Here is a 23,727-nt window from a genome sequence, read left to right as displayed (position 1 = left end):
TAGTAAATATTCCATAAATGTTAGATATTGAATTTTGCAGACTCTACCTAAAGCAAAATAAATTCCTTTGGGTCTGCATTTACCGCTCCATCTGTTCCTAAGACTGCATTTGAATGCAGTAAGTGTCTCTGGATCGTCAAGTACATAACAGAAGTTCCAGTCCAAGACAGTGACAAAAGAAGAAACTGAACTCACCTCCTCCATGGAATTCACCAAATTATACCTAAAGAATAATTCCTCCTGAAGAAGAACAGAGGGCAGACTGGACACCAAGTACACAACAGAGTTCCATGTATTCTCATTTCCTTAAGCAGGAGCCTGTGTCTGGGAGGGCTACAGGATGAGCCTCAAGTGATTCCACTGTAGGGTGGATAATACGATTAGTGTCTTTCTCATTCAGCCTCCATTTGCACATCACTGCCAAGCACCAGGGAGGGCTGTGAGCCTGTGAGAAACCATCCTGGGGAGACTGCAGGGCCTCTGTGCAGACCCAACAGAGGCATTCAGGCACCGAGCAGAAGCTCCTCCCACATGTGTGCACATAGGGACAGACGCTCTATACCATGACTATGGTCTACAAGGAAATTAGTATTATTGAGCCCCAACAGACTCAGTGCCTCACTCTGAGATTACTGAAGTGTCTATGCCACTTGTGAATTAAATCTAAAAACATATTTTTTCACGTACCTATAATCTATAGACAATACCATTAAATTATAAAGCACTGTTTAGCCCTTCTCTGATTGTATTTACATTTTTGTATACTGAGCCTGTTTTTGATTTTCATCAAAAGTAACTGGTGTACCAGTTTTTATTTTTTTAAGTGTTTATTTTAAGAGAGAGAGAAAGAGAGCAAGTGGGGGAGGGGCAGAGAGCGAGGGGAAGAATCCCAAACGGGCTCTTTACTGTCAGTGCAGAGCCTGATGCAGGGCTCGATCTCACGAACCGTGAGATTATGACCTGAGCTGAAACCAAGAGTTGGATGCCTAACCCACTGAGCCACCCAGGCGCCCCTGATGTACCAGTTTTTGAATATCTTCATTCACAAATGGTGTTTTCTCACTGGCTAACATCGCTCCAATTTTTCAATCTTGTAACAGATGGAGGCACTCGCATCTTGTTACATGCCAGTTTTATCTCTACCTTTATTCGGTCCTTGCTTTTTGTTTGCTTTCCCATTTGCCCAGACTGCCTCACCTTTTAATTTTATCGTAACTGTAATAAACGTTTTTATACCCCAAATCCTTTGTGGAACACGACAGGGAGTAGAGTTTGAAATGTTATTAAGAAAGGACATGCTATATTGTGATGATCACTGAAGAATTTCCATCAGAAGTGATGTACCAGTTTTTAAATCTTTATTCACAAATCAGTATAGTATGGTGAGTTTGAATGCCATATGTAGGATAAAACAGACTATGAAAAGTATCATACTTACACAGGAACTATTATATTACTGAATCATCTGATATTGTACTTCCTGCAATAACTTAATAGACCCAACTCTACCCTTTGAAGGGACCAATTTTATGGTTTTCCTAGAAAGTTTTGAGTTGAGGATAGTTTCTTGCTATTTCTTTCCATGATCCAAGGCTTCAGACAAAATCATTGGAAACAGCAATTAGAACTCAGTCTCTCCAGGATCGAGGAGAGACAGGAGTGAGAAAAAGGACACCTAGTCACTTGTTAAAGGCCCACAATTGCTATGCTTTGCAGGATATGGGGGAGCGGGGTGCACACTGGAGGAGGAAAGAATCAGTCCCAACAAGCATATTGAACATTTCTGGACTGTCAATATTAAGAATGAATTTCTAAAACACAAGTTCATACACAGAAGCTGTCCAGCTAGCTGTTAACTGAAATGCATATGCAATATATTCAAGGAAAAAGTGTGCTTACAAAACCACAGACATCCTATTTGTCTCTAATTTTAAAACAATTCATTCCCTTATTGGGTATGCAAGTGAGCAACGGAGAAAGTGGTGCGTCTGCAATACCTGAAATTAAAAAAACAAAACAAAAAAAGTCAGTTTAAAAATGGCCAAGATTAGAGGGTGGGTGGATCACGGACCCCCGTGACGTACAGAAGGAGAATATACGCAAAATAGGGCACGCGGGGATAGCAGATGGGAGCCAGGAGGAAGCTCAGAGGTAATTAGCCAGCAGAGAGAGAGGATCAGATACAGTGTGTCGTGAATTCTTCCCGCCTGTAAGATAAGCTGACTACTTACCAGCTGGTGCTAAGGATTTCAATGCTTCCAGAAGATGCGGGCTAGAGAACTTTATTAGGCACCGGAGGGGCTCTTTTCTCTCAGCCAAGATGCCTCCATGGAAGTCACTTTTGAATTTCGTTTCAAGCTGTCAACAAATTTATTTATAAATAACTACTAAATATATCAGCGGTGATGGCAAACTGTAATTAAATCAGGTGATGTGTTTCATTAATTCTTGTCCTCAAGAAATACAGGGATCGACGGGGGCGGGAGCCATTTAATTTGCTAACTGCAAACGTAGAGGGCAACCCGTGTGTCAAAAGGCATCATCCACAAAATGCCATGTATGCACAGTGCCCGCACACAGGAGACCTTGGAGGTCAACTCTACCCCCGGGTGATCTTCACCTGAGTATTTAGTTTGCATTCTTACTGGCAAATTTGCACTATCTTTTGAAATCTGTCATTTCGATGTAAAAATGTCATGTCTTTCGAGTCACTACCATGGTTTGTTTTTACCTGATTATGGAAGATTTCAAAAATACACAAAAGTAAGGAGCACAGGCAATGAGTCCCCATGTGCACGTCACCCGGCTGAAACCATTATCAGTTCATGGCTAGTCTTCTACCAGCCCACCTCCTGTTCCATACTGACCACTGCCACGGGACTATTCTGCAGTAAACCCCAGACGCGATGGTATTCCATCTGTAAACATTCAGTACCTAGAAAAGACCTAAGAAGGACTCTTTTTAAATTTTTTTTTAATGTTTGTTTATTTTTGACAGAGAGAGACAGAGTGCGAGCAGGGGAGGGGCAGAGAGAGAGGGAGACACAGAATCCAAAGCAGGCTCCAGGCTCTGAGCCGTCATCACAGAGCCTGACATGGGGCTCAAACCCACAAACAGTGAGATCATGACCTCAGATGAAGTCGGATGCTTAACTGACTGAACCACCCAGGCGCTGGTCTTTTTTTTTTTTTTTTTTTTAATATTTTTTTATTTTTTAGAGAGAAAGCATAAGTAGTGGAGAGGGGCAGAGGCAGAGGGAGAGAGAATTTTAAGCAGGTTCCACACTCGGCACAGAGCCCAACATGGGGCTCGATCCCACAACCCTGGGATCATGACCTGAGCCGAAATCAAGAGGTGGAGGCTCAACCAACTGAGCCACCGAGGAGGCGCTCCAGAAGGACTCCTTTTAAAACCTTCACCTCCTGGGGCGCCTGGGTGGCGCAGTCGGTTAAGCGTCCGACTTCAGCCAGGTCACGATCTCGCGGTCCGTGAGTTCGAGCCCCGCGTCGGGCTCTGGGCTGACGGCTCGGAGCCTGGAGCCTGCTTCCGATTCTGTGTCTCCCTCTCTCTCTGCCCCTCCCCCGTTCATGCTCTGTCTCTCTCTGTCCCAAAAATAAATAAACGTTAAAAAAATTAAAAAAAAAAAATAAATAAATAAAATAAAATAAAATAAAACCTTCACCTCCGTAACAGTATCAGACCTAGAAAAATTAGTGACAATCTAACAATCCTTTAATATCAAATATCCACTGGCTGCTTCAATAGGTACTGGAGTCTTAGATTCTAATTTCAAAATTCTTTTCCTTAAAGTGCCTCTTAAAATTTACAGGCAGTATTTTGAAATGTTTAGAGGGTGAGTATTGTCTGCAACTAACTCAAATGGTTCAGAAGAAATCAAGAAAAAGAAGGAAAGGAAATGTGCAAAATGTTAACAACTGGTGAACTGAAGCAAAGGGAAAATGGATGTTCATTGCAATGTCCTTGCAAGTGTTCTGAAGGTTTGACGTTTTTCAAAATAGAAAAGGTAGGGAAAATTAATAGCAGGCATGAATCAACGTGCACTCTGACTTACAGAACAGAGCGCTTCTAAATTGTATCCACGGGGGGCTTTGCAGATTCTTACTTATTCTCAGTGGTTCTCTTTAGTAGGCAGAATCAGCCAGAGAGCTTGTAAGAACAGATGGCTGGGTCCCACCTCCAGAGTCCCTGATCCAGTAGGACCATGGTGCAGTGGGGCCAATAATCTGCATTTCTTACCCGTTCTCAAGTGATGCTGATATAATACGGTGGCTCCAGAGACCACACAATGAACCAGTGTCCTAGACTATGAGTTGTTCAAAGGAACTGGGTTAAAACTGTCATGTAGGGAGCCCAACTTGAAAGATATCAGCTTTTCCCACTAAAAACAAATCAAAGAAAACAGGTGTTGGGCCTGGGTGAGCAGATCAATGGTGGATTTAAAGCACTGCCTATAACTGTAGGGGGTGCAGAGCAGAAAGAATTTACTAGAGGGGAGGAGGGTGTTATGAGTAGGAGTGCCAGTATTAGATCGGGGCAATCGTGATATAAACCTTGAATTTTTCTAATGGTGGCAATGGGCTTGCCCCCAACCTGGCCTTCCTGGTGGGCAGTGGCACAGTTCTGGAATGAGCTAGGTTTATAGTATTGACTAGGCTACTTACTGGTTTCTCTCCGGTGATGCCAACTGGTCTAGGTATGTCACGACTTCTTTATTCACTCTTTTATTCAATGAATATTTATGAGCACCGACTACAGGCAAGTGTGGACGGGCTAGAAAGGGGATAGCTCACAACTTTTTTCCCCTCAAAAATACAGATCACAGCTGGTTACACAAAACTAAATGAGTACCTAAGATGAAATCAAAAGGCAAATTCAGAATTTCTAGAAGTCTCCTTCGCTACCATGGGAACTTATTACATACGATAAAGACGTCTATTTTAACTCTTCAATTTATCACACAGAATACAAAGTGATAGTGATGCTACTTATCATGGTGAGCAATGAGTGATGCACTGAATCAGGCACCATGACCGTCCACCTGACACTGGCCTAACCTTGTGGGTCGACACCACTTCAGTAAGAAAAAAAGAGAAGTTAAAAAAAGAAAACAGTGATAAAGGAAAAGAAAGTTTCTTATTATCGTTTTCCACCTAATTTTTTTTTCTTTTACAAACATATGGGTAACTCATAGTTCATGTTTATAGCAATGTCCCACCTTATATTGTGCAAATTCTAGTCTTGGTTGAGGATAGTCTCCAAAAGTTTCTTGAGTCACTCTCTGGACTCTCTCTTTTTCGATTCTGTTTTCATGAATGATCCTTGAATCCACTATACATGAAAGATTTCAAAAGAAAACAGACATTAGAAATATCTTTCATCCATAAAGTATCCTCCTGTCCTTCCTAACTTTTCAACTGGCTTGTGTCATTTAAAGATACCATTTACTGGGGTGCCTGGGTGGCTCAGTCCATTAAGCGTCCAACCTCGGCTCAGGTCATGATCTCACAGTCTGTGGGTGGAGCCCTGCGTTGGGCTCTGTGCTGACAGCTTGGAGCCTGCTTCGGCTTCTGGGTCTCCCTCTCTCTCTGCCCCTCCCCTGCTCATGTGTGCATGCTCTCTCTCTCAAAATAAATAAACTTAAAAGAAAGTTTACTGTTTCTTCTCTTGATTGCAATAATTCCTTACTATAGGAAAATCTGAAAGCGCACGATGGTAAATAAAATAAAAATCCCCAATAATTCTACCAATGAAGGAAAAGCATTGTTAATGTTTTAATATATTTTGTCTAGCTCACCCCTCACTTCTTAAAATTATTTATTTATTTATTTATTTATTTATTTATTTATTTATTTATCTCGAGAGAGGGCACAAATAAGTGAGGGGCGGAGAGAGGGAGAGGGAGAATCCCACAAGGGGCAGAGAGAAAGAGAGAGAGAGAGAAGCGAGGCTCACCCAAAGTGGGGCTTGAACACACGAATCGAGATCACGAAGTCAGATGCTTAACCGACTAAGCCACCCAGGCACCCTTAGCCCCCTTTTTAGCAAATAAAAAGATATGTATTTTTAACTGGGATTATAAAATACACAGAGTTTTGTATCCTGCTTTCTTTACTTAACATGACATCAACAGCGGTTCCTATGCCATCGGAAAGTCCTAAACGTATTTAAATCATAATTGCTGTACTATCTCATTTTATCGCCAAATCATTGCTGAGAGACAGGAAAACGTTCATTTCCATAAATGTAGGCTGTACCCCTCCACTCTTCAGTCGTTGTTTACTCTGCTGTCCTGGGTTTTCCACGGACAGACTCGCGCCACCTGTGAGGAGCGACACATTCACAACTGAGTATTCCAGAAGCAGTTTATCCAGCGCATTCCGAGCTGGGGCTCCAGACTCAGACAGACTTGGATTTTGTCTCTGGCTTTGGCAATTCCTAGCTGTGTTAACTTTGCCTGGCAAGTGGCTAAACCCATCTGAAACCCAGCTGCCCGATGAAGAGATTGTTCGGGCACTGCTATGAAGATGAAGGAAATGATACCTGTAAATATCTTTGTGTGGTGCCTGGCACTAAAGAAATGCTTGACTATTAGTTAATTTTTGTTTTTAGTGTTACTACTTGCCATTCTAGTAAATGCTAGAAAGAACCTACGGGAGCTTGGTTTCCCCCTTTCAGCAGAAAGTTAATTTGCAATTTTTCGGAAAGCAGTAAATAGTTTTGAATCAGGCTCCTAGTGATTAGATGTTTTACCGAGTGATAGAACTCTAAAAAGGAATGATGCGCTTCCAAATTTGTTTTATCTTAAAACACACATACTGTGCATGTCCAGCTCAAGGTTTTCTTGTAGAGGCATAGTGGAGTTGTGAGTTTCAAACTTCTAAAAAAAAAGAAAGAAAGAAAGAAAACTGAATCTTTTCCTAATTTTAACATCTTGAAATATAAATAATAAATGGTTTTAGGACACAGGTACTAAATGTATTTGCAATGTGATGTTTCTGCTTGATAGCTACGCCTTCATCACCACAAAACACCTGCCGACATTCCTTTTAGAAAAACCACTTTCCTCCTGGGAGCCAATCTCTCATTCCCTACTCACGCTGCAGCAACTGTTTTTGTGTTTGACGATGTGAATTTTCCTAGGAATGAACGCAACTGTCATAGAACAGGTGGAAGGGTGGTGGGTAAGGCGGGGGAGTTTGCTATGGGAGAAAATCATTAACTTAATGTTAGATTTTTTTTTTCTTTAAAGAGTGGCTTGCAGAGAGCCATCACTTTTTTCTATTTAGAACAGATGAAAATACGTAAGTGTAACATATCTAAGGGCTCAGAGATATACAGAGAGCATTAACAATCCACTTACAGGGGTCTAAACATATGGGCCCGCAGTTGCCATGCAGAGCGAAAAATAACCCTGAGTCTGTGCAAAAGGCCAGATCTACTTTTATCATTAGAGGAAACAATGCATTCAAATAATCTTAAGAAATAAATAAATTGGGGGGCTTAATAAACTGACGCTTTCTCCTTTCCTTGTAACCCCTCTATTACCTGCTTGACTGATGGGACAAAAATTAATTCTGCTTCTGTCTTACATAATGGAGTAATAGAATTTAGCTTCAAAAGACAGTGTCAAGTTACTGTAAAGATAAAATAACTTCTAACTGGAAGAGCTCATTTGGAAGCTGGGCTCTCTCACGTAAGCTCTAATGACTGATGAGCAGTATAAAACACAATGCAATTATAACAAGATGATAGTGGGGGACTGTTGTTTCCTTTCATGTTGACTGAGAGCTTTCTCCGCTTCAGTAATATCGGAAGTGATCTCCTTCTGTTGGAGGTGGACTTTCCCACATGCCCAGATGCTTCTAACTCAAGTGTGAAAGAGAAAATGGAGACGCACACAACTTCACAGAGTCACTGATGGGCTCACCTGATTATACTGTTTGAAAACAATAGCCTTCAGAGAGTCCAGATACCGGCTTCTGAGGTCCATTTTCACAATCTTATGGTGATTGCTAGCAACTGTCAGCGCCTGGAAGTGAAAATTAGCAAGACCATGAGGATTACCGTGTTTATCCCGGTATTTATAATATCTATGGTATTTGATTGAATTTTTGCACTAAGCACACGTTACTTCTTCCTTTTCTTATATGTAAGGTAACCATTTATTTATTTCCCAAACAAGGAAATGACTGATGATGAAAGGTGACAATAATAATACTTTAGAAGGCAGAATCCAAGACTCTGAGTTCGACAAACTGAGGTTATATCCTACATATTTTGTGATTTACTTTACAATAAGGTAATCACATGAAAATATAATTTTATGACTGTTGGTGATACAAAATAACCACAGAATTCACTCCTTCAGTGGCCGTTTTCCAGTGATGTCAGTATCACATGTCCCTTTTTAACTTTAGAGAGAGAGAGAGAGAGAGAGAGAGAGAGAGAGAGAATCCCAAGCAGGCTTCACACTTGGTACAGAGCCTGACGTGCATCTCGATGCCACAACCCTGGGATCATGACCTGAGCTGAAATTAAGAGTTGGACGCTCAATTGACCGAGCCACCCAGGCATCCCTCTGTTCCCTGTATTAATAATTAAAATTCAGCATCCATTCAGAAACCAAAATGGCCCCGTGCAAACCGTGGAATCTAGCACTGCATGCCAAGGGACCCAGAAGGGTTCCTGCCCACTTGTATACTGGGTAACAGGCAGACAAATCATGGGACAGGCTGTCCCTTATTAGACCTATCTTTTGCAAGTATTTTCTATCACTCTGTGGCCTACATTCTAATTCTTTTGATGTTGTCTTTTGCACAGCTGAAGTTTTAATTTTAATGAAGTTCAGCTTATCAATTATTACATATTTTTCTATAATGGATTGTGCCTTTGGTGTTACATCGTTGCCACACCCAAGGCTATAGAGGTTTTCTCCTATGTTACCTTCTAGGAGTTTTTTGTTTTTTTTTTAATGTTTGTTTATTTTTGAGAGAGAGAGAGAGAGAGAGAGAGGGAGATACAGAATTTGAAACAGACTCCAGGCTCTGAGCTGTCAGCACAGAGCCTAAACACAGGGCTCGAACTCAAAGCTTGGAGAGCATGACCTGAAGTTGGACGCCCAACCTACTGAGCCACCCAGGTGCCCGACCTTCTAGGAGTTTCTGTAGTTTTAGATTTCTATAGTTTCTATAGTCTTAGATTTACCGCTATGATCCATTTCTGAGTTTATTTTTTGTAAAGGGTACAAAGCCTACACAATCTTCTTTTTTTTCTTCCTTGTGGATGTCCAGTTGCTTTACCCTCATTTGTTTTTAGTTTTTTCTTTTCAACATTTTATTTAAATTCTAGTTGGTTAACATACCATGTAGTATTCGTTTCAGGGGCAGAATTCAGGGGTTCATCACTTACATATAACACCCAGTGCTCATCACAAGTGCCCTCCTTAATACCCATCACCCATTTAGCCCATCCCCTACCCACTTCCCCCCATCAACCTGGAGTTTGTTCTCTATATTTAAGAATCTCTCATGGTTTGTTTCCCTTTCTCTTTTTCCCCCTTTCATATGTTCATCTGTTTTGTTTCTCAAACTCCACATATGAGTGAAATCACATGATATTTGTCTTTCTCTGGCTGATTTATTTCACTTAGTATAATATACTCTAGCTCCATCCACACTGATGCAAATGACAAGATTCCATTCTTTGGATGGCTGAATAATATTCCATTGTAGGTAGACACCACCTCTTCTGTATCCATTCATCAGCTGATGGACGTTTGGGCTCTTTCCATACTTTTTGGTTATTGTACACAATGCTGCTATAAACATCAGGGTGCATGTGCTCCTTCAAATCTGTATTTTTGTATCCTTTGGATAAATACCTAGTAGCACAATTGCTGAATCAAAGGGTAGTTCTATTTTTAGTTTTTGAGGAACCTCCCTACTGTTTTCCAGAGTGGGTGTACCAGTTTGCATTCCCACCAACAGGGCAAGAGGGTTCCCCTTTCTCCGCATCCTCGCCAACACCTGTTGTTTCTTGCGTTGTTAACGTTAGCCATTCTGACAGGTGTGAGGTGGTATCTCATTGTGGTTTTGATTTGTATTTCCCCGATGATAAGTGATGGTGAGCATCTTTTCACGTGTCTGTTAGCCATCTGGATGTCTTGTTTAGAAAAGTCTCTATTCATGTCTTCTGCCCATTTTTAACTGGATTATTTGTTTTCTGGGTGGTGAGTTTCATAAGTTCTTTAAAGGTTTTACACACAAACACTTTTTTCGGATATGTCATCTGCAAATGTCTCCTCCCCTTCCGTAGGCTGCCTTTTAGTTCTGTTGATTGTTTCCTTTGCTGAAGCGCGTCTTTCTTCTAGACTGAAAGACAATAAGAGAGCTCCAAACAAACACTTGTGTTATGCTCCCACTTGTAGAACACTTTCTGCTCCTTATTTTAGGAAATCAAGGATTACATGTGGCATTTTATATAAAACGCTTACTGAGCAGTTTAAACCTACACAGACCTCGGAGATAAGGGTAATAAAAATACTATAGCTTATAGTAATTGGTTCCATACCTGACTCAGAAGGGGTGTATTGCTCTTCAGGTGGCAGAAGGAAGTGAAGGCGTAGGGAGTCTGGGAATAATACACCACAAAAACCGGTTTGTACTGGTTTGGCTTTCTGTACTGTGTTCCCCAGGCGATTCGAATCCATACTGCATTCTCCTCAGCGTCTCTGAAGCTGACCGTCACCTTAATAAAAAGAAGATTTAGGGGCGCCTGGGTGGCGCAGTCAGTTAAGCGTCCGACTTCAGCCAGGTCACGATCTCGCGGTCCGTGAGTTGGAGCCCCGCGTCGGGCTCTGGGCCGATGGCTAGGAGCCTGGAGCCTGCTTCCGATTCTGTGTCTCCCTCTCTCTCTGCCCCTCCCCTGTTCATGCTCTGTCTCTCTCTGTCCCAAAAATAAAAAAATAAAAAAAAAAAACGTTGAAAAAGAAGATTTAAGTTTCCTAATTAAAATCTGTGGCACCAGGGGGCCTGGCTGGCTCGTTCGGTAGAGCATACGACTCTTGATCTTGGGGTTGTGAGTTCAAGTCTCACATTGGGCATAGAGATTACTTAAAAAAAAAAAAAAAAGTCACATTAAAAAAAAAATCCATAGCACCAACAACTGGTGCTCTTCGGGGTGAAGGATGTGTGTGTAACCTTGCACACAGGCAGAGATTTGGCAGAGTCTGTAGTTTTCAGTACAGTGTTCTGGGAATCTTTGGGAAAAGGTTTTGTGGTTGTTTGCAATTACACATTTATGCCTTGCAACGTCTTTTGGAAAGAAAACAAAATTTTATTAAAAAAAATATTTATTTTTGAGAGAGAGAGAGAGCGTGAACAGGGGAGGGGCTGAGAGAGAGGAAGACAGAGGATCCAAAGTGGGCTCTTTGCTGACAGCCCACTTTGACAACCCCGCTGACAGAGGGGCTTGAACTCACGGGCCATGAGACCATGGCCTGAGCCAAAGTTGGATGCTTAACCGACCTGGCCACCCAGGCACCCCAGAAGGAAAACAAATTTTAAACCCTACAATCAAGGTATCACAATTTTTCAACAATTTCTTGGGCTTGTCCTGAAAAACTGTTCACGGACCTGTAAGAGTTTATGAAATAAGGCAAGCTTACAAATGGCATACCTGATTTATAAACAAGACTTTTTGACATCAAGCACAGACCTAGCGTGGACTATAAAGTTTAATGGTAAGATTTCTCTGGAGTAATGGGCTCAAATATATTAATCCAAATGTTCTTATGCATTTAGCTCAGATGCTAATGATTACTCTAAAGTTACGTGGCAAGAATATAGAAAATTCTACTTGGTTTCCATTTCATGGATAAAATACAGATCTTTCTAAACCTTTAAATGTAATTGCCAGTTGGGTTAGAACTTAATGGCCTCCTCCTAGACTCTTAACTGCCCCCCAATTCAGCTTCCCCTTGGAAGTCAGACCCTGGACAGGAGGCAGCCGATGCAGATGCATTTGGCTTGCCCACGTCTCCTTACTTCCTCCCTCTTGGATCCCCAGAGAAAGCAGGTGGTAAGAAGGCAGTTACTCCGACTCCGCCCACTCTTCATCTGGCTGCTTTCCCACATTCCCTCCGTATATGAGACAAGGAACCCTCCCCAGGCTGGGGTGTGGAGTGTGCGGGGCTGTCTGACCTGCCCGAGTGAGGAGCCACAGCGCTTGGCCCCGACAGGCGCCCAGTGGGCCTCTGCTGGCTTGTGTCACATTATAAAACCGAAGGCTGTAAAATCAAGATTGAAGGCACTACGTGGAGGGCTCACCTTTACCAGAGGGAGAATATCGGTTACGCTCAACATATTTAGGTTAACCTCTCTAGCCTACAATGAGGATAATGTAAGCAAGGGCTTTTGGAGAAGCTTAAAAGAGGTCTGTGTCCTTCCTAAATTGGATGTGTGGTTGGGCACACATGTATGCTTTCCTGGAGAGGGGTGCGGTATCACTTACCAAAATTTTCATAAGAGTCTATGATCCAAAAAAAGGTTAAAAATCAACGGGTTAAGATGTTCTATCTCACATTGTTCTCGTAAAGATGATATTCAGATACCTGAAGAGGTAAGGCCCAGATGCAGACCTTTGCTATTTTCCCAAGAAACTACCTTAATAGATATCATCCTTCAATAGCAAGGATAAAGCCCGCTTCACTGAGGATAGCTCAGATTAATACTGTTCAAGCTGAACTAGGAGGTGAGTCCAGCCAAGTGTCCTAAGTGGTTTGGCTAACCTGGGATGGTACTGCTGGCCGGGGGTACCCTGGCCGTAAACTGCCCATAACTGGCTACTGAACATTGCAGAAAAAAGTTTAGCATGGGAAACAAATGAAGCTTGCAACACACAGAATTGCTACGTACTTAACTATGTTAATATATTTAGTACAGATTACCATTATTGTACTACATGATGTATAGGTAAAAAAAGGAGAGTAAATGTGCCACCCTTTTACAATTGAAACATATTTTTTAGTTTGTCTCTTTTTTATAAGTTTTCTTTTTAATTTTTTAAATGTTTATTGTTTTTGAGAGAGAGAGACAGCACAAGCGGGGGAAGAGCAGAGAGAGAGGGAGACAGAATCTGAAGCAGGCTCTAGGCTCTGAGCTGTCAGCACAGAGACCGTCGTGGGGCTTGAACCCATGAATTGTGAGATCATGACCTGAGTTGAAGTTGGATGCTTAACCAAATGAGCCACCTAGGTGCCACTCTTTATAAGTTTCCTAAGAACAACGCATTTTGAATAGTTTTACCTGGTAAGACATATGATTAATGACTCTGCCTCTCTCTCCATGTCTCTCTCCCTGGCATACAGAGAGCATACTCTCAAAGGCTCTGGATCAGATCCCCCGTAGCACAGGCTCCATCCATTACCCCCCAAGTTAGGCTCCCAGCTCCCTCTGTCGTACCCCCATTGGTTCAAGGGCAAGAGTTCGTAACCTGAAGGCCCTGATCAAAATCAGCATGTCTACAAACTAACTGAACTTTGGCATTTCCTTCAATCGTGAAGGTAGGCAACGAAATGGTAGAATGTTAGGAACTATTACTCTATTGTCTGGACAAATCCCAAATATTTTCTCACCCCATTATAGCCTTGCACATGCCTCAAAAATATCATTTATGCCATCACTACTTTGAAATTAGTTGTTTTTAGACCTACTCTGAGATTATTTACTGTGTTAATAAAGAAGCACATGAGTACTACAGCACGACTTCGTATTTTAATACCTTAATAATGGTATTTTCATGTATTTGGTTTTCCTTGTAATTCTCTATATTATAGCATTTAAAAATGACTTTCAAGGGGCACCTGGGTAGCTCAGTCAGTTAAGCATCCAACTTCGGCTCAGGTCACGGTCTCACAGTTCGTGGGTTTGAGCTCCACGTCGGGCTCTGTGCTGACAGCTCAGACTCTGGAGCCTGATTCAGATTCTGTGTCTCCCTCTCTCTCTGCCCCTCCCCCACTCACGCTCTGTCTCCCTCCGTCTCAAAAATAAATAAACATTAAAAAAAAAAATTAAAAAAAAAAATGACTTTCAAGAAGTGGCCTATAGGCGTCACTAACAGCAAAAGGGGTCCTTGGCACAGAAAGGTTAAGCCACCTCCTGTAGAGCAGCAGGCAAGTTACTATTCAGTCCTGGGCACCAGGAGACTCTACTTGGCATGACATCACCATCAGCAGCCTTTTGGAAAGTGGGGTTATCCAGCTGCTAGTTAAGTCAGGAGGAAGAAAGCGAAGTCGGCTGGGAGTCCTCAGGTAGTTGAGAAATGGGGCTGGCACACGTGGTCCAGCTCAGGGCAGGGGAACAGGGGAGACAGAGAAGACACCAGGGTGCTGGGCATTTGCCGGCCTTTCAGGCAGGAAGATCTGACCAGTAAAAAAGCTCCTTTGTTCACCCAGCCTTTTCCACTAGTCTGCCTGAAATTCATTCAGGAGGGAAAAGCTTTTGGAATGCAGAAGTGATGGAAGAGAAGAAATCTAATAACTGAGGGGTGTTTGGGTGGCTCAGCTGGTTAAGCATCCAACTTTGGCTCAGGTCATGATCTCATGGTTCATGAGCTCAAGCCCCGTGTCAGGCTCTGTGCTGAGAGTGCGGACCTTGGGATTCTCTCTCTCTGCCCCTCCCTTTATTTTGAGAGAGAGAGAGAGAGAGAGAGAGAGAGAGCAAGCACAAAGTCCGATGTGGGGCTTGAACTCATGAAACTGTGAGGTTATGACCTGAGCTGAAATCAAGAGTCAGACGTTCACCCGACTGAGCCACTGAGGTGTCCCTAAATATTTTTAAAACTACAGCTATTAAAGGAATGAGGAGGTGGATAAGGAGGTGGCAAAGCCTGTGCCCAGTCCATTCATGCTGTCAGAGGGGAGCAGGACGGTTGGTTTCCTCTCAGGGAGACTATGGGACCGGAGGAAGGCTGACAATTAAAGCAGGAAGTAGGAGGCAAATGGTGACAGGAACACAGGACAGAGGACCGCCTGCCAGGGGATCAGGGACACTCCCTGAGGGGGCCAGAAGGATATGGAAGAGTGAGCTGTGCAAAGGCCGGAAGGATAGGGAAGAGCGAGCTGTGCAAAGGCCAGGTCGGGGAGGTCGTTCCAAGGAGAGGGAACAGCCTATGGCGAGCTCAAGGGCTTGAAGAAGACTGGTTCGGTTTGGGTGGAGTGTAGACTACAGGTGGTGACACCTGACAGGCAGGCAGGGGATCCAGGAGGGCACGAGGAGAAACACATCAGGAGTACGGACCCAAAGAGTGTGAATGAATCTGAAGAAGCCAACGATTAAAAGCCAGTGGAAAAGGCTAAATTAGTCAACAAATGGTGTTCGGACAACTGATCAGCTTCTGACAGGGAAATGAGAAAGGACTCTGTCACCACCTCCCCCATCTCTCGCCGCAGCCGAAACTAACCAGGGGAGGGCTGAGTGCAGAACCTTGTGGTGATGCTCCAGTGAAGAGCAGGAGGAAAGGAAAGAGGGTGGTCACGAAGAGCAGTTTAGGATGGGCTGACGACAACCGGGAGAAGACAAGAGATTCAGGATCAAGAGGGTTTGGCTGTTCTCTGACACGTGACCTTCCCGAGCACAAGAAATGGATGTTGTGCATCTGGAACATGGAAGGTGGAGGTGTGAGACCCTGCCAGTGTAGATGTGAAGAGCATGACCTCGAAGCCATCTGCCCGCGTTTAAATCATGGCTCTGCCGCTCTGCCCCTGTGGGACCCACCTTGCTTCGTCAGGAGGGTGCAGTGAGTTAGTGAGTGGCAAGGGCTCAGCGCAAGGCCCGACATATAGAGGTGTTTGCAATCGGCGTTACTGCTGAAAGAGAACAGGCCATGGGATTTTGTGATATCACTGGTGCCCCTGAACAGGGAGGTTCTCAAACTTGACTGGGCATTAGCAAGCACCTGGAGGGCTTTGGCCCACCCTTACAGCATCTGAGGGAGCCCAGGTATTTGCATGTCTAATATGTTCCCAGGTGATGTTGATGATCAAACTGTGAGAACTGCTGCCTTTAAAATTCGGTTTCAATATGGCGGCAAGAGCAGTGGCCAGAATGGAAAGGGCCTAAGCATGAAGCCGGTGAGGATGCATTACCCTTTCTTTCTTTTCTTTTTTTTAAATTTTTTTTAATGTTTATTTATTTTTGAGAGAGACAGAGACAGAATGCAAGTGGGTTAGGGGCAGAGAGGGAGACACAGAATCCGAAGCAGGCTCCAAGTTCTGAGCCATCAGCACAGAGCCTGATGCAGGGCTTGAACCCACGAGCTGTGAGATCATGACCTGAGCTGAAGTTGGATGCTTAACTGACTGAGCCACCCAGGTGCCCCTGCATTACCCTTTCAAATGGTCTTTCGGGGAAGGTTTTTGAAGGGGGCCACTAAATACCACCCCTCTTCCCTGTCCTTCTGGATCAACTGAGAAATAAGGCAAAAGAGTTGGCAGGTGAGGCCAACACATATTTACCAAGAAATGGGGACTGGCTCATATCCACAGGCAGGTGGCCCTCCAGATAACAAAATCTAGTCAGGCAGACCTAAGCACATAAGTGGTGGCAGAACCACTCCGGGAAGTCTCCACTGGTAGGGGCAGAGCTGGCCTTGGATGAACAGATCAGAACGGGTGTCCCTGTGGGCACCTGCTCTCACTCAGGTTAAGTTGGCGCTCCTTCCAGAGAAAGGTGAAGGGGATGGTGGAGGGACGCCGGTGCCATTGGGCCTATGGGACCCCCTCCCTGTGAAGAACACATCTGGGGCGAGAAATAAATATTTCCTCCCAAGAGTGTTGTGGTAGAAAGAACAGAGCTTGAGGACGAGCATGGAGAATGGATGTCGTTCCACCAAGACCGGAGCATGCTTATAAGCAGTAGAGTGGGAAGCGGTAGAGAAGCGATTACAAATGGGATGGAGAACAGAGAACAAGGCAGGTGGGCCCTCTGAGGATGCGGGGGTGGGGGGGGGATTCAAACGTCACAGAGAAGGGTCTCCGTAAGAAAAGAAATGAGGGAAGATGCTCAGTGACGAGGGTGTGGATACGAGTATGGCAGACGTCACAAAGCGTGAGCTGAAGAGACATAAAGACCACGTCACGGAGTCTGCATATGAAGAGGGAACACCACTCTTCTGGAGCGGGCAGCCAGAGCACGGGGACAGTGATAGGTCCTGTCTTTCCATGCAAGCAGGACTGAGGCAGATTGAGGTGGGAAGAGAAGGAAGTAAGGGAGGCTGTTAAAAACATGATCGCCTCAACCTACGAGAAGGTACTCGGTGGTACCTGTGGGCAGTGGAGGGGAGCTGAAGATTCTACGAGTGCTCCAGAGTGACACCGACTGATACCGTAGCCACTGGCCTGAAATTCACTACAGTTACATGAGATTAATGTAGTAGTTTCTCGGTCATGCTGGCCACATTGCAACTGCTCCATAGCCACATGTGGTTACTAGCCCGTGTACCAGATGGCATGGACACAGAACATTTCCATCACTCCAGATAGTTCTGGTGCGTGGTGCTCCTCTTGAGAAAGAAGCATTTGGCCTCAAATTGACAGGTAAGAGGTAGGGAAAGTTTCTATAATGTAGGATTTATCTCTGATCTGGCCTAGAATAGTATGGGATATTACTAATTAAAATTAATTAAAATTCTTACCAATACAAAAACAAACACAAACCAAGGTAGTAGCAAATTTTAACTGCACAGATACCTTGAAATTGAATTTCGTGGAGATTCAGATAAATTTTATTCTTACATTTTTTAATGCTCTCCGAAGAATTTTCTCAAATGAACTTTTGAATTGTTCCATATCAAAAAGGTCAACGTCTTCACCTGTCAAGGTTAAAAGAAAGTAAAGACAAATCAATAAAGACAAATGTTCAAGAAATACATGTGCAAGGACTCTGAAGCTAAGCATTTTGTGGACCATCAAAGACGGACACTGATCTAATCAAACCAATGCTGCCGGTACCCTGGATACAGTGTCACTGAATATACTTCTCATGTTTCCCACAAAAGAGTAATTTTGAAATTGCTCATTTTGAAAGAAGAGACATTTTAAAAAAATTTTTTATTTAAGTTTATTTATTTATGTGAGAGATAGAGCGAGAGAGAGAGAGAGAGAGAGAGAGAGCGAGAGCGCGCAGGGCAGTAGCAGAGAGAGGGAGAGAGAGAGAGCCCTAAGCAGACCCCGCACTGTCAGCACAGAGCCTGACTTGGGGCTCAATCCCACGAACCATGAGATCATGACCTGAGCTGAAACCAAGAGTCAGACACTTAACCAACTGAGCCACCCAGGTGCCCCTAAGAGACATTTCAGAGGAACATATTAGTATTCCTTTTAAAAATGCCAAAATATAAAATATAAATTTCAGTTTAAGATGGAAAATACTGGGGTGCCTGGCTGGCCTAGGTGGAAAAGCATGTGACTCTTGATCTTGGGGGTTGTGAGTTCAAGTTCCGCGTTGGGTGTAGAGATTACTAAAAATAAAATAAAATTAAATTTGAAAAAAATGGAAAACATTACCTGGTTCTTTACTCATTTGAAAAACATCCCAAACTTTCTGGTGCCGATGAAATTGAGTATCTGAGAGAGGGGGGAAGAGCTTATTACTATCACATCACAGAACTCTCAAGTAATGTGCTTATACATACCTATTTTAAATATGTATTTAATGTAATATGATGCCAGAGAAAATAACAGTAACTTATCAACTAGGTCATACACATTTTTATTCAAATATAAATTTTACGTGGATTAAATTTCCCCCGGACAACTAAAACAAATCATAAAGAATTACTCAATATAGTAGAGGTTTCGCATCTACTCTTACTTAGACCGTTTCTTCTATTCCCACACGGGTCTCCTCCATGGAACCCCTCACTCAGCCAGCAGAACAGGGATGCCGTGCTCCTCACGACTGGTGTTCGCACTGGCTGTTCCCTTTGTCGGGAGCCCTCTTCTCCGAGCTCGAGGTGCCCCTCATTCTGGTGTCTACTGGGAGGCCACCTATGCACAGCAGCCTGCCCAGATCCCCTGCCCAAAGCACCCGCCCACTGCGCCCTGCGCTGCTTTCCTCCGTAGCACTTACGGCTACCCGGGAGCTCACTCTGCTAGGACTGAGCTACCAGCCAAGTCCAGTCCGCTTTAACCCTTGCATTTCCTGCCCCCGCTCTCTTCTCTCCATCCCTCCACACCCCCATCTCACTCAGGCTATATCCCTCTCTTGCTTGGCTGCTCCAACAGGCTGCTGTTGGGTCTCTCCCGTCCTCCCTCGTCCCTGTCTCTGCACTGAGAGTTTTGAAAAAACAAGAACCTGATTCTTTTCTTGCTCATAATCTTTGCAGGGCTTGGCTTTATTCTTAGAATAAAGAGTGAAATCCTTTGAGGGGCTTCTGAGTCTCTGAATTATCCCCCTACCTATGCCTCATTTGTTTTGACCCCCTCCTGCAGCACTGGACTCCCATCTCCCGCCTTCTCTCTGCTCCCCTACTTACCCTCCTGCTCCAAGACCTTCTGGTGCTGTGCCCTTTGCTCTCCTGCTCCTTTATGTCCCCTCTCCCCTTTGCCTAGTTAATGCCACTCATCCTTTGTGGGTCTCAGCTCACATCTTCAAGGAAGTCTTTCCTAAACCCTTGGTGTGGCTGACCCCACTCTCGTCTCACAGACCCCCTGCCTTTTCTCCTTCCCAGCACTTGCGACAGTCTGTGAGAATGCATTTGTGTCACTCAGTGACCTGTCTCCCCCCTGAGACTGGGGCCTCTCAAGAGAGTATGAATCAACCTGTTGGACCCAGCAGTGCCTAGCATATAGCCCACTGCGTGGTAGGTAGTAGTCAAAGAACATGTGAACAAATGCGTGAGAAAGGGAAACTATGTGGATCTACCCTTTACGGTCTAGACATCATCCAGTCACTGAAAATGAGACACACTCAACCGGAGGCAGATGCGCTGAATGAATTCAGCTATTTCGTAGTTGGAACGGAATATAAAGCTGAATGTGGTTATGCCCCAGGTCACAGAAGGCAGTGAATATCAACTGATAATGATTAATTAGTAAATACCAGGGTTTTTTTTTTTAAGAATTTTTTTGTTTTTTAATGTTTACTCTTTATTTATTTTATTATTATTTTTTTAATGTTTATTTATTTTTGAGAGAGAGAGACAGAGTACGAGTGGGGCAGGAGCAGAGAGGGAGACACAGAATCTGCAGCAGCCCCCGACTCTGAGCTGTCAGCACAGAGCCCGATGTGGGGCTCGAACCCACTGCCCCAACTGTAAGATCATGAGCTGAGCCCAAGTCAGAAGCTTAACCGACTGAGCCACTCAGGCACCCCCTTGTTTACTATTTATTTTTGAGAGACAGCACGGGAGGGGCAGAGAGAGACGGAGACACAGAATCTGAGCTGTCGGCACAGAGCCTGATGTGGGGCTCGAGTTCATGAACTGCCAGATCACGGCCTGAGCCGAAGTCAGACACTCAGCCAGTGACTGAGCCACCCAGGCGCCCCATACCAGACTTTGTTTTAAGAACATGACATGGACTCATTTCACCCTCACTGTCACCTTATGTGACATCATCATTATTATAAAGGTTTGTCCAATGATAATACCGAGGCAGAGATGTCAAGGGCCTCCACCAGGACTCACAGGGAGACAATGACAGAGCCATGAACTGAACCCGAGAAATCTAGCCCTGGAGCCTGTGTTCTTAGACTCCACAGTCTGTTGCCTCCTGATGAGGGAAGTAAACATCTTAAAGAAGAAAATACAGAGAAGAAACCTAGGATACAAAGGGGGGAAAAAAAAAGAAATGGAAGGGGAGGAGAGGTAACGAGTTACACCGTAATAGGAACAAATTCTCAGAAATGTATTTTCAATTTCTGTTAAAGATACAGAGCCTGACAAACGTGCTTAGTGTGTGCCAGTGACCGTGCTAAAAGAGCTTTTCAAGCATTATCTTATTTAACCCTCCCAAACGACCCTGTGAAGTAGGTACTATTGTTTCTCCATTTTTCTTGGGAGGAGTCTAGGCCTAGCAAAGCCATGTGACCGGGTGAAGGACTGGAGACTGGTAAGTGACAGAGGAGGGACTGAAACCAGGTCCACCTGACTGACATCCAGAACTGCCTCTCTGACAAAAGGGGATGGGGTAAGTGTAAATACAAATCACCAACACTCACAAATGATGTCTAAAAGGGCTGCGTCATGGAGACTTGCACGCTTATTCTGAAAGAGAAGATAAAACACTGAGTGAACGTGGGGGATAGTTGGGTTCTGCTACATTTACAGCACATTTTAGAGTTGCTTAGAACGAGTGTCACCGATCTCTGCTCTCCTGCCAAGTAGCAGATACACCCGACTCATGTCTCGGTAAAGGCACTCTCCATTCCTCCCCCCACAATCTACTCTTCATTCAGCGCTTTCAACTTCCTGTTTTGTTTTTTAATCAGCTGTATTCCTCTAAACTTCCTCTACATCAGGGTTTCCCAACTGGGCATTACTGACATTCAGAGGCGGATAATTCTATGTGTGGAGGGCTGTCCCAGGGTGTTAAGGAACATTCTGGCCTCTGCCCAGCATGAGCCAGTAGTATTCCCACAGCTTTGACAACCAAAAATGTCTCCAGACACTGCAGACAAAATTGTCCTGGTTGAGAACCACTGCCCTACACACATCCATTGACATACATGCATATTATATATCGTTTTTTGATGTTGTACAAAAAGATCGAGTTTATCTTATTTAATGGCTGAAGAATATTTTGTTATGTGGACATAACATTATTCTCCTATGTAGAGCTATTTCCAATTTTTTATTTTTTAAACAAGGCTACTTAACATCTTATTTATGTATAAATACTTACATGTTTGTATCTAAGTATATGAGTATCGATTATAATACTTATACCTCTTTTTTTTTTTTTTTTTAAATTTTTTAATGTTTATTTCTGAGAGAGAGAGAGAGAGAGAGAGAGAGAGAGAGAGCAAGACACAGAATCCAGAGTAGGCTACAGGCTCTGAGATGTCAGCATAGCTGACGCAAGGTTTGAACCCATAAACCGTGAGATTATGACCTGAGCCAAAGTCGGTCGCTTAACTGACTGAGTCACCCAGGTGCCCCACCTCCTTGTTTTTTTATTAATTTTTCCATATAAATCTCCCACAGTGGAATTGCTGGGTCATAAAGCATATCTATTTAAAAGTGAGTGAGGGAAGAATGTACAGGAATAGGGGCGTTCTTTATTCTTATGCTTGCAACTTTTCTGAAAATCTAAAATTGTTTTAAAATGAAAAGTTAATAAATATACGTGAAAGAGGGGGTCTCTTCCCATATAACTTTACCAACACATCTGAGTATTAACCTTTTCATCTTTAGGTGCAAAATCTAATAGGTAAAAAAAGAATACTTCTCATTATTTTAACTTGTATGGATTGTATTTTCCCCCATGGTGGTCACTTTCTTACTGATACGTAGGCATTCTTTGGAAGTTGAAAAAGCCAATCAAAAATTAGCTTCTTCCTCACTGTAGTAGTAGGTACCCCAAATCCCTTCACAGCTTAGCAGCTGCACTAAATTTCTTTTAGACTCAAAAAAGGAAGTGGAGCGCCTGGGTGGCTCAGTGAGTTAAGTGTCTGACTCTTGATTTCGGTTCAGGTCATGATCTCACAGTTCCTGAGATTGAGCCCTGCTCTGGGCTCCGTGCTGACAGAAGGGAGCCTGCCTGGGATTCTCTCTCTTCCCCTCCTCCACTCATACTCTCTCAAAATAAATAAATACTGAAAAAAGAAAGAAAACCTTTGGAGCACCTGGGTGGCTCAGTCGGTTGAGCATCTGACTCAGGTCATGATCTCATGGTTTGTTGAGTTTGAGCCCCATACTGGGCTCACTGCTGTCAGTGCAGAGCCTGCTTCAGACCCTACATCCCTCTCTCTCTCTCTCTCTCTCTCTCTCTGCACCTCCCCTGCTCATGCTTGCTCTCTCTCTCTCTCTCTCTCAAAAATAAACATTAAAAAAAAAAAAACACCTTATTAAAAAAATCTTATTAAAAGAAAAAACCAAAGGGGTTGCATGATGCTTTAGGTTCATCATCTTGAACACTGTTATCACCTCACAGAGCAGAACCAAGTCCTGAACGAGAGATTCCTTTCTCTGCCGGAAGTTTACTGTCTGCAGTTGATTTTCAGGCAAAAAATCCCAGGCTTTGAGGATTGTCATCATTTCAGTCATTGGGATTTTCAAGATGGTCCTCTTGATAAACTCGGCAACAGTTTCATCCATTTCTTTGGCACTTCAATAAAAACAAAAACAGCACAGCAAAGTATTAATCAAATATCAAAGGTTAACTTAATGGAATTTTTCAGCATGTTTTTAGCCAGGATTTTGATTTGTAGGTCAAACACCCAAACGTTTACCTTTTTTTTTTTCAGGCATTCTGCAAAGTGTTTCAAAAGGAGGATTTGATTCTTCTCTCCTTAAGCCACATATTTAAATGGCTTTGGAGGTTTTAGAAATTAGTGCTCCCTCTCCTTGACAGGCTAGAGTATTTTAATCTTTGATGGGAATGACAGGTAAATCATTCATTCCTTTACTCATTCACGTAACAAAATCTGAGCACCCATGTGTGCCAGGCACTTTTGCAGGCATGGGGGAGAGATACACCTTTAACC

At 43.5% G+C, this 23,727-nt stretch overlaps 1 protein-coding gene across 7 annotated transcripts in view; it reads right to left on the bottom strand.

Moving 5' to 3' along the window:
* Nucleotides 1–1,341: 1,341 nt before the first annotated feature.
* The window catches only part of CENPN (centromere protein N), a 26,425-nt gene continuing 4,039 nt past the window's right edge, over nucleotides 1,342–23,727 (bottom strand). For 3 of the 7 annotated variants that reach the window (XM_058706261.1, XM_058706263.1, XM_058706262.1), the window contains exons 2-11: nucleotides 23,168–23,348; nucleotides 21,241–21,286; nucleotides 18,585–18,644; nucleotides 17,814–17,890; nucleotides 10,592–10,768; nucleotides 7,950–8,051; nucleotides 6,839–6,899; nucleotides 5,238–5,350; nucleotides 2,232–2,358; nucleotides 1,342–1,997 (exon numbers count right to left, since the gene is read on the bottom strand). In XM_058706261.1, the coding sequence (XP_058562244.1) occupies nucleotides 1,915–1,997; nucleotides 2,232–2,358; nucleotides 5,238–5,350; nucleotides 6,839–6,899; nucleotides 7,950–8,051; nucleotides 10,592–10,768; nucleotides 17,814–17,890; nucleotides 18,585–18,644; nucleotides 21,241–21,286; nucleotides 23,168–23,338 (1,017 nt within the window). In that variant the 5' untranslated portion in view covers nucleotides 23,339–23,348 and the 3' untranslated portion in view covers nucleotides 1,342–1,914. The other 4 variants (XM_058706265.1, XR_009255612.1, XR_009255611.1 and 1 more) reach the window with 4 other exon arrangements.

Source organism: Neofelis nebulosa, chromosome 17 (genome assembly GCF_028018385.1).
Source record: "Neofelis nebulosa isolate mNeoNeb1 chromosome 17, mNeoNeb1.pri, whole genome shotgun sequence".
NCBI lineage: Eukaryota > Metazoa > Chordata > Mammalia > Carnivora > Felidae > Neofelis > Neofelis nebulosa.
This window is presented reverse-complemented; position numbering and strand designations above follow the sequence as displayed.